Consider the following 10,898-nt stretch of genomic DNA (forward strand, 5'->3'; position numbering starts at 1 on the left):
ACAGACAATGCGATAAGTCCCAAAGAATATCTACAAAAACTTTGTGAAATTCGATTCGTTTAGAATTGGTTTAGCTTAGATTTCGCGACATTTTTTTTTACAATTTTTACAAAACAAGTGCTTGAGGAAAATGAGTTTTAAAGGTTTTTACTCTCGCCCGTCAAATGTGAGAAACTGAACTTGGCAACTTTTTACTCTAAGCTAGTTATATGTATGTATGTACATAATACATATATACTACATACTTATATACATATGAATGTATGAACGCATAAAAAAGGCCATAGTGCATGCATACCTACTTATATACGTGTCCATAATGCTCAACACAATTCCACACACGTCCCTTCATTATATACAATATTATTTTCTTTCATGCCTAGGGTGCGCGATTATTCGACATTTTTCCAAAACCAGGTTTCGAGTTATTCGAAAAAATTTAATTAAAAAAAAATAATAATTTAATTCAGAAAAATCGGGTTAGACGGGATATATGTTTTGATACTCCGCGTTTGAATAATGCTTACAGTTAGTTAGAAATGATATCCAAAAATGGAGCTAAGCTAATAAAAGTAGGTGTGGCTTTCATTTAAAATATAGTTAAATGGAATAAGTTGAAAGTTATTTGGATTAATAATAAAAAAATAGTGAAATTTTTGGGATCAACTGGTTTTTTCCTTAGCCTTCTGGAATCAGATGTAGAAGAATAAATATAAATAAATTAGTTTAGCTAAAGTGCCTCAGAAAATGTGTTTTTATGAAAAATTACTTTAAGCTGTATGCATTTTGAGTAGCTTTTTAAAATTTTGTTTGAAGAACGCTCAATCAAAAGCATTAATAGCCAGTTTCCCGAAATCAATTTAAGTGAAAAATAATTTTTTATTATAATTTAATATGAAAACTGACAGAAAAAACTGGCAAAGAAAACAATGAAATAAAAAATTTAATGAATTTAGAGAAAAACTTCCCAAAATTTCAGTTTATTCGATATTCGAAAAAAAAACTCGGTAAACCCGATCCGGAAAAATTAAGTCAATCACCCTAATACAAACGTTCGGCATATCTATAGTCTTGCACTTTGTGTACATAAAGGACAAATTGTTTACAATTTATTCCCTTATTAAAATGTAACCATAGTAATAAATGACGCGCGCCAACATCTTTAATGTGCATTGTGTTTTATTGTCGCACCCAACATATTGTATTTATGTACATACATATATGAATGTGTCATTAAGCTACTAACGGAATAAAATGATCCTTGGGAGGAAAAACACAAGCGATATAAATTGTAAAAGTAAAAACAAAATCTTATTCCACCTTAAGTCAACTTAATTATTCAACAGAAAATATGTGTAGCAAGGCTTTTAAGTTGTAGTTTAAAGCGAAAATTCACAAAATTCGAAAACAAAGCCGAGATAGGGTGATCCAGCCGTCGATATGTGCATATGTATGTATATTGGATCACTTAAAAAGCCTCAACAGGTATTTTTTGGCATTGCAAACCATTTAATAGGGCAAACAAACATTCAGAAACACTCAACGCCATCTTTTCAAAAATCCAAAACTGGAGGAAAGTTTATTAGTTGATAACTGTATCAGAACAAGGGACTTATTCTATTTTGTTTCCTTTAATCCCAAGCATGACATAGGGCATCTACTACGCTTGCGTACCACCTGGTTCTGTTTCTGGCAATCGTTTTGAACTTCTTCAGGCTTAACCCAAATTGCTTCGAATTTCGATCGACGCTTTTTCTCCACGTTTCGCAACGAAAGGTGCTCGCGTTGGAAAGAGTTAATCGTCTTAGGTATTTGGGGGTCAAATGGACCTCACATATGTGATGTTATGTGAAAGTAGAATTTCCCGTTCTGGGTTATCCAATCAACGACTTTTGCTTCAGCAGCATAGAGGAAAAGGTGGAAAGCATTGAACATTATCTGTGTCACTGTCCCGCACTAGCGCACATCGCGCAACCACTTCTTAAGTAGGTAGTTTTTAGATTGGTTAGCCGACCTGAACTCGACGAGCATTCTCAACTTTCTGTGCTATACAAAACGCACTCAGTGGTTCAACTACTAAAGGAGCGAAGGAAGCAATGGCTTCCGCCAGTGGTATCCAAATGCGCTTTTCAGCTTACGTGTGCATCACTGCTCTGCGCGGTGGTAGCCACTCTAATCTAACCATACTATCAGAGCGACTTTAGTGCAAAAAAAAATAAAATTTAAAAGAAAAATTATAGCAAAATCTTCAACAATAGCAGAGCAGAGTAAATACTTCGCAGTACTACTTTCAAATCTTTTAAAGCATTTTCTGTAATCTCCTTCACAACTGTGAACTGTTTTCTAAGCGTATCTGCGCAAAGCTAAAGTTTACAGTCATTTAACTACGGCAATGAACATCACTGTGACAAAGCGAAATTTCTTTTGAGACAAGAAAAGTAAAAAAAATAATAAACTTAAAACGCATTAGTTTTAGTGCAGCTTTACCATTTTATTATTCTTTTCTCTTTGTTTTTTCGTGCAAGGTAGACAAACTTTCGACTTTCAAGTTGCATTTCCCATGCTGAGGCGATGTGTTTCTATTTCTGAAGCCAACGATATAGCAATGGCGACAGTGCATTTACTTCAAGGTTCACGCATTTTTTTTTGTTTTAATAAAATCTAACGCTATTTTCGCGCAATTTTTCAAATTTAACTGGTTGATGGCACAGCATCAAAAAACACGAAAACCTTGAGCAGCTATCAAATTGCTCAAAACTTGAAATTTTTGAACTTAAATTCTGTTGAATTCATAATTACATATTGGCAACGTTTGGAAACTCTTTTACTTTCTAACAACTATGTATGTATGCGTGTATGTAAGTAAGCGAGCACCAACAAGCTTTCTTGCATAAGTGAAATATCTAGGAATGAGCTGTGTATTTTATTCAATGTTTTTCGTTTTTAACGGTATGTAACTACTATACTACTACTATGTAGTACTACATATATGTATGTCGATTTTTCGACTATTTATTTTTAAAATTTTTTATCTCCATCTCTCCCTTATTGCCGAACTGGGTCAAGTGCATTCCCTTTTCTTCAGCAATCGCAGTCGAATTGAAGTCTTCTTTCGCTCTTAAGTTCACAAACTGTTTACGCTATTGAAATGCTAAATAAACGCATTTAGAATATATTTTATGCACATATTTACAAGTGCTTAAATGTAAATATATGCTATATACTATGTATGTATGTGTACGACAAGGCCAATGCTTAAAATGTTGCGAAAGCGCAGTTACAAAAGTAAAAAAAAAGTGCTCAATGTATACGCATGGAAATTAATGATGTGTGTGGATTACTTTGACTGACTTAAATATTTTTAATGATTCAAAAAGTTGTTGGCTTACTCGAAAAATGCATTCAACTTACATATTTACACACACAAATATTCGTTTGCTTACAACTGCTGTACGTAGTACAACTTCAAGGAAGAACTTCGCACTAACATTGTATCCGGCTTTAAGTGAAATCAATATTCTACTCAAAACGAGGATAACTATTATAAAGTGTATAAATGAGTTCTAAGCGTTCAAACTTACAATGTGCACTAGATCGCAACAAGCAAGGAAAAAAAGTTCGCCGTTTACTCCTAAGGGCCGGTTTCACACTTTTTAATCAGAGTCACATAGTTAACTATGGAAATTCATATCGCTTGGAAATATACTAATTCTAAAAATCAGCACTTCTCTATAAAAATCTGAAAATCGTTCCACAAAAAAAAATTTATTTCACCAGAATTTAACTATGGGGGCATGCTGGTCTAAACATTTGTTAGCTGAGCATTGTGAAAATCAAAATTGTTAGTTAAACTCTTTTCAGTGGTTAATAATGTTTTTTTTTTTTATAGCTCTGCTGGAATACCCAATATCACCTTAGCGAAAGTTTAATGATTTTTGAAGAGCTTTAATTAACTGGCATTAGGGTGGTACGTTAGGGTGATAAGAACTGAGATCTGGTGGGTGAACAAAGCGGCGTACCTGAGATCAATGAGCTTTGGAATTAGAAAATTTTATCGATTAATCATTATTTAATATCCGACTATAAATCCCGAAATATTACGAAAAATGTAAAAAGACGACTTCTACGTTCGGCTAAAAAAATTTGTTTCGAAAATCGAAAGCGATTTTAGCCGAGTCCAAAACAGCACGCCAGTCGTTTCTTTCCTATGCCAATAGAGGCCAATTGGAAATGTCAAGTAAAGCCAAGTCCTTCTGCAGCTGGTTTTTCCAACCCAGAGAAGCATCGCGACCCGCGTTGAATACTTTCAGAGCAGGAGCGTTGCTGACCATTTGAAATCGCCTTGCTAAAATAATTTATGTTGACTCAATGGTGTACGGCGAACTTTTTTACTGGTATTGTGCACAGATAGACTAAACAATAAGAGTTTTGCTTTACTTGATTTTTAACCTGATTTACCTAAATAAAATATTTATTTTCCTAATTTATATCTGCTACCTAATTTAATTTGCACATATATAAATTTTCTCTTTTTTTATTTTCTTGCAGGGCCTCTGTGTCGCCACATTCTTTTGCTTCTTCAATGGTGAAGTTATTGCCCAAGTGAAGCGCAAATGGCGTATGGTTTGCTTTAGTAATAGGGCTCGTGCAAATTCCTACACAGCCACTCAGGTCTCGGTAAGATTTTGTTGGCTTTGTATGTCTTTTCGCCTACTCTTATTGTAATCGGTGTAACAATAATGCATACATACTACATACATATATATCGTGTTGTGTACAAATCATTTGTAAATAAGCCTTTGTACTTGTTTTTGTAACTGTCTGCTAAAAATGTTTCATTATTTTATGTTTATTATAACTCAATATTGATGTGTTTGTGAGGTGTGTTTCTTTTTTGTTTCGAAAATAAAAAATCCATATATTTATTCATACTAGCATTTATTAATTTTATATTTTGTATTTAAAAAGATTTGGGGTATTCACAACGGTGCCGTAATATGTCGTAAGCTCTAAAGGCTTAAATAAATGTTTAGAGGACTTTAAACAACAACAAACTATTTTTTAACACTGCGAAAATTCGTAATGTGTTTTTATGGTACCTTGCGAACCCGCCTGATACAAATTTACCCGTTTATGGTTTACGAACTTCAACAATACGACACTTACGATATCGTTCTGAATACCCCAATTGAAAAATTCATTTTGCCTTAACCTTTCCTTGGCAAAAAAAGTAACCCACCTTTTTAAACACAAAGGATACCCTACTCCCATCTGAAAATAACAAATCTGATTTCTCTGAAAAATATTTTTGTTTTTCTGAACCGCCCTAATGCATACCCTTAGATTTATGCATGTCGCATGATAACAAATAAAAGTAAGTACAACATAACACGTCGTATTAATTGCGCCAGCGAAGGAGTTACGTAATCCTCAACTTGTAAGAGAATCAATTACGACATGAGTCGTAGTTTTTGATTTAATAAAGACTGGATTCACGCACCCTAATCTAAACATAGACAAACATAGACATTTCTTAATTTAATAGGCTCTTAAAACGTTTTAATACATTGTTATGAGTAAACTAACTCTTTAGAAAAAAGTGTTTGCCTTGGTTCTGTAAGAAATTAGGTATCAAGCCTCATATAGTGCACTCGTTGTAGATAGCAGTTGTCCGGCCTAAGTTATTCTATAGCGCCACAGTTTGGTGGACATCACTGGGTAAGCCGCGCACTCACCAAAGTTTAAAGTACATACGTACATCATGCGTATGTATTCCATTCACGAGAGCGCTACCCATCTCGCCTACAAAAGCCCTACACAAACCTTTGCTAATTTACGTTCCGTATGCCCTTTTCGTTATCTCAGGCGGCAGGAATGTTGGAAGACTACATGCCTTATAAATATTTGAGAAGCGCTGGATCCGGTCATACCAGTGTTCTATCAAACTACCTCTACCTGCTTAGGTCACCAAACTACACCACCTCAAAACCGACCTTCAAAAATAAAATGTTTAAATATTTTCCGTTTTTGACCAAAAAACAAAACAGCGTATGCTGAACTTTGAAATGCATCATTTTTGATTTTTTTTAACTATGGAAATGGATTCCTTGACACAAAATATGTATTTAACACTTTAAAAAAAAACTTAAAACCTTCTATATTTGAAGGTCGCTTAAAAAGTTAAGGTAATGATTATATTCAATTGGATGTTCATCTCTGTCAAATCGGAGACTGCTCCCCTTTTATATCACTAAACACCCAGTTCAGATCCCGTACGGTTCGTTTTATATGCGCAGTTAGAATCGTACCCTCTTCGTCACTTAGAATTTCTACAAATCTATCGAAAAAAGTTGACCTCAGCTATGCAAGCATACATTTCATGCCTAGCTTATTGCAAATGAAACCACGTCGATAATGGTGCTGCGGGAACTTCAATAAATCCAGTGCGCCATATAATTTATACGTATGTACATTAGGGTGACCCAAAAAATGCTGGAGGAAAAAGTAAAGTCGGAATTTGTATGCTCTCATCCACTATGATTCTTCTATGCCGAAACAATATATCCCTATTTTTATTTTGAAATCAAAAAGTATTTAGAGGTCGCTGAAAGCGCTCGAAATTTTCTATGTATTTCCAGTGCTGTTTGCAGCTCTCAAGAAAAAAACGCTCGCATATACATTTCTTCAAGAAAATTTATAGCAAAAGCGACGTGTCTTTTTTTCCAGCAACAGAAATAACGAAAAATATTTCTTGTGATTTTTCTTGAGAGCTGGATTCTAAGCTTTATATGGGGATAAAACAACTTTTCGTAGAAATGGTATAGAATTCTTGGAAATCAATAATTTTCGATTAGAAAACTCTGTTTCTCTTCAGAAAATTCCCAGTATTAATACGCAATGGATTGTTTAACGATTTCTTCACAGTAACTTTAATTTATAGCACACCAGAAACTCCAGAAAACACAATGGCGTGATAAAAAAACCGTTAGTATTAAAATTTTTTTAAATAAACACGGAAACCTTGATAGCTCTGAACGACCTCTAAGTATTTTTTTTTATTCACAATAAAAAATAAGTGGTATAAAACTATCCTCGGCGGTGAGAACATTAAAATTACAATTTTACTTTATTTTGGACCACCATAATGTACATACATACGTAGCCATATGTATTTTGCATGCTCAGGTAATTGTGTACTTTTGGTAATTAATTGCATGGGAAATTTTTAATCATTATCTCTTCGTTTAGTTCTATTTTCATGTTGCCTACAATCCTTGTATTCTCCAATCTTAACTGCCAATCAGTCAATTAACAATTGAACTAGAATATAAAGTACATACAAATTCACCATGGCTATCCACTTTCCAATGTGCTTCGTTTCTTTTCTTTTCTTTCCACATATCTTTTGTACATATACATATGTATGTACTCGCACATCGTAATGTAACCAACAACCAAACCAAACCAAACCAAACCAAACCAAACGAAATCCACCAATTAAACAATTAAATATACAATATAAATGTAAAATGCAACCACAATCCCTAAACCAACACGCAATTATTTCAAACCACAGTTCTTCTGATTATAGTTCGTGCGATGCGGCCCGCCCCTGCCCGGCGAAGAGAAGGTATGACTAAAGGACATGTCATCGATGAAAGCGCGGCGCGCCTCCAGCGCTGTCACTGGCCGCAGCAGTGACTCATATTCCGGCGCCGGCGCCAGCAGTCGATCCGCCACTCGTTTGCGCAGCAACAGCACCGCACACGGCAGCCAAAAAACGCAAGCCATGGCGTCAGCGCCCAGCGGAGTCATAAGTGGACTGCGTAAGCTGCAATTGCTGCGGCGAAAGACCATCGATCAGCTGCGCGTACGACAGCCGCTAATGGAAGAGGGAACTGTCACAGAAAGTATTAGTGGTCGTGGTGGTGGTGGCGATGGCGGTTTTGGCAGTGGCGCAGTAAATGAATTCGACAGCAGTGCGAGTAACTGTAATAGTCATGGAAAATATGCAACTGGAAAAGTAGTTTCTGCGGCGACGACAACGGCGGCAGCAGCTGCAATAACAACAATCACACTTGCAGCAGCCACAGCAACTGCAGCTGCAGCGTCAGCGACAACAACAAGAACAACAACGAGTAATTACCATAACAGCAGCAATAATAGAAACAGCAGCAGTGGCAGCTATAGCCTCGATGGTAGCAGCGCTGATGGCAGCAATCGCGTGGCTGGTGGCACTTTGCTCGTTACCACTACAGCTGTGCACAACAACAATCTGCATTTGGATGGCAACAAAATGGCGGAGGAGGCATTGTAAGCGAAAGTCAGCAAAATAATTTTTGTGGCACGAAAAATGCGGAAAAGCAAAAGAGTGCGAGGTGTCAGGTGGTTGAAGGTGGCTGGAGTAATCATATGATGTGGTAAATTTAATGGAAGTAAGTAATTGTAGCGCACGCGTGATTTATTGCTGCATGTGAGATATTTTTGCTATAGCCAGTTTATAACGCATTTCTACACATCCCCTTAGCATTAAGATAAGGTAATAAAAAACGTTGATTAATGATGTGTGATGAGTATCTGATATAAATACATAATTTGCAATTGGAATAATTTGTCTGTCAGTGTGGTAATCATGATGCGCAACGATGTGAAATTTTAGTTTAGGATCTATGCAGGAAAAAAATATCGTGCAATATCTTGAGTTTTAAAAAACATTTCCTGATTGAATATTTATAAAAATTTTTTTTAAGTTTTCCAGTTATAAGATGACACAATCAGCTTTTGTGAGTTTATATTTAGCGTTATTTCACCTCGCTTAAATCTGGAAATTTGTATTAGAAATATTATTTAGGTTTTTTATATTTTGAATGTAAAAATAATACTTTCTGGCACAAAACTTAATGGAGAAAACAGTTTTCTCGATATTAAGTTATATGTATAACGAGTCTAAAATTTTAAAATTTCGAAAACAAATGTAGCCTTACTTGTTCCATCTATGTATCTATGAAAACTCGGCTACTTAAAGAATCTTTCTTCTATGTAGTGTAAGAATTAGCCAGTTTAGGAACTTTTGCATTTATTGAATGTAATTTTCTTAACATCGCTAGAAAAAAAAAACCTGCAGCTGAAGATCTCACAGCCAGATTTACTAAAAAAAAGTATTTTTTTTTCCGCGTAAACAATGCCCTTGTGTAATTTTTAATGGATCAATATTAACTGATGAATAAGATATCAGCCACTGAGCTTCCCCGTGTACATTAAAAAATTTTGTTGCCTTTAAAATCAATACCTTTCGGAAAGAGTTGTGTATGCATTGGTGTTCGAAATAATACAAATAGTTTTTTCAGTTTTAGTGCTGAGAGAATTCAAGCAACAATCGTAAAACTTTCCTGCAGAAGAGTCTCGATTTCACCGCTCTGAGGAATGCTCTTCCAATTAGCTTACCAAATCTAACTCAAAGTGTTCAAACTGCACAAAATATTAGATTGGGGATTGTACAGTATACATAAAAACGCTTGAATCTAAACAGTTTATCTGAATTCAAACCGCACTAAGAAACATAAACGTATGTACATTTGGATGCATCACTCTCCATTCAAATCTACTTTATTTTAAGATTTTCGGCAAAATATTTCGGAAAGATATTAATATTAGGGTGAGCTAGACCTATTTGAAATTACCTCCGAAAATGGAGTTTTTATTAATTAGTTTTTAAAAATATTTTTCCTAAACAATCACCTTAGATGACAGAAGAGTTTAAGCTTAAATTAAAGATTTAGATAAAAAAATTTAAAACAGTTTTTACGGAATCAAAATTGGTAATGAGCATCTTTTAGGTATATAAATCTTAATATTTTCCAGAAATATTTTGACAGAAGTGTTAAAATATAAAAATATTTATAATTCCGGTGGAAAAACTATAATTTTGTGAGGTGATGCCCCCTAATGTACATATATATATACATATATGTATGTCTATGTTGAATACAAAAAGAATTTTCAAATTTATTTTTGGAAAAATATTCAGTACTAATCGAGGCCTTGGCATTTCGTTTGTACTAACCTCACTACGAAAGAAATTAAGATTTTCGTATCGTCACAATTTAATTTCACAAAAATTTCGCATTCTTTATATCAACTTTAGAAGCGTGTATGTATTTATTTTTTTTTTTTTTAATTCACAAATAACAACTTATGTCTATCACTATCACCTCATGTGGATTCGGGTTGTGAAGTATATATAAAAGTTTGTTAGCATTGTTTCATACCTGTTATGCTCATCCAATAAGTAAAGTAGGAGTCGCCTTTTATCACTTATCTACAGACGGGTATTAAGATATGATATAAGTATACATATATCAATGTTCTTGGCCCGATGAGAGAACTATTTTTTTCCAAAGTTTTTCGACCTCAAACACTTGGTTCTAGTACTTCCCCACCATATCACTGTTCATACCACACTAATGTAAATAAATTAAAGCTCTCCAAAAATGATTAAATTTTTGCTAAGAAAGTATTTTGATTATTGCAGTAGGACTATTTAAAAGAAATATTGTCTTGTTAAAATATTTTTAGATTTTTTATTTACTTGTAAGATGGTACGATCAAATGTACACACAATATAAATTCTTCTAAATTTTTTTTATGATTGAAATTATTTTTAAGAAAACCCATTTATTTTTAAGAAAAGTTTATCTGTACAACGAGTCCTAAAATATTGTAGATGCATACACACTTGTATGCTTCTTACTGCATGTCTATGTAAGTACATCAATTTCGTTAGCTATTAAGTCCACAAAGTAAAAATCTAGTTCTGTGTTTTTTACTTAAATTATTATCAATTTGTTAAAGATATTAAGACATTTAGAAAACCATAGGATGCCATCTTTCAACCACCC

At 34.2% G+C, this 10,898-nt stretch overlaps 1 protein-coding gene across 1 annotated transcript in view; it reads left to right on the top strand.

Annotated features, from left to right (window-relative positions):
• Window positions 1-8,685, top strand: part of LOC118743345 (calcitonin gene-related peptide type 1 receptor) — a 215,420-nt gene extending 206,735 nt beyond the window's left edge. The window contains 2 exon segments of the mRNA XM_036475952.1: window positions 4,549-4,677; window positions 7,592-8,685. Of these exon segments, the coding sequence (XP_036331845.1) occupies window positions 4,549-4,677; window positions 7,592-8,317 (855 nt within the window). The 3' untranslated portion in view covers window positions 8,318-8,685.
• Window positions 8,686-10,898: the final 2,213 nt, after the last annotated feature.

Source organism: Rhagoletis pomonella, unplaced genomic scaffold (assembly GCF_013731165.1).
Source record: "Rhagoletis pomonella isolate Grant_MI unplaced genomic scaffold, Rhpom_1.0 Rhpom_scaffold_00007, whole genome shotgun sequence".
Taxonomy (NCBI): Eukaryota; Metazoa; Arthropoda; class Insecta; order Diptera; family Tephritidae; genus Rhagoletis; species Rhagoletis pomonella.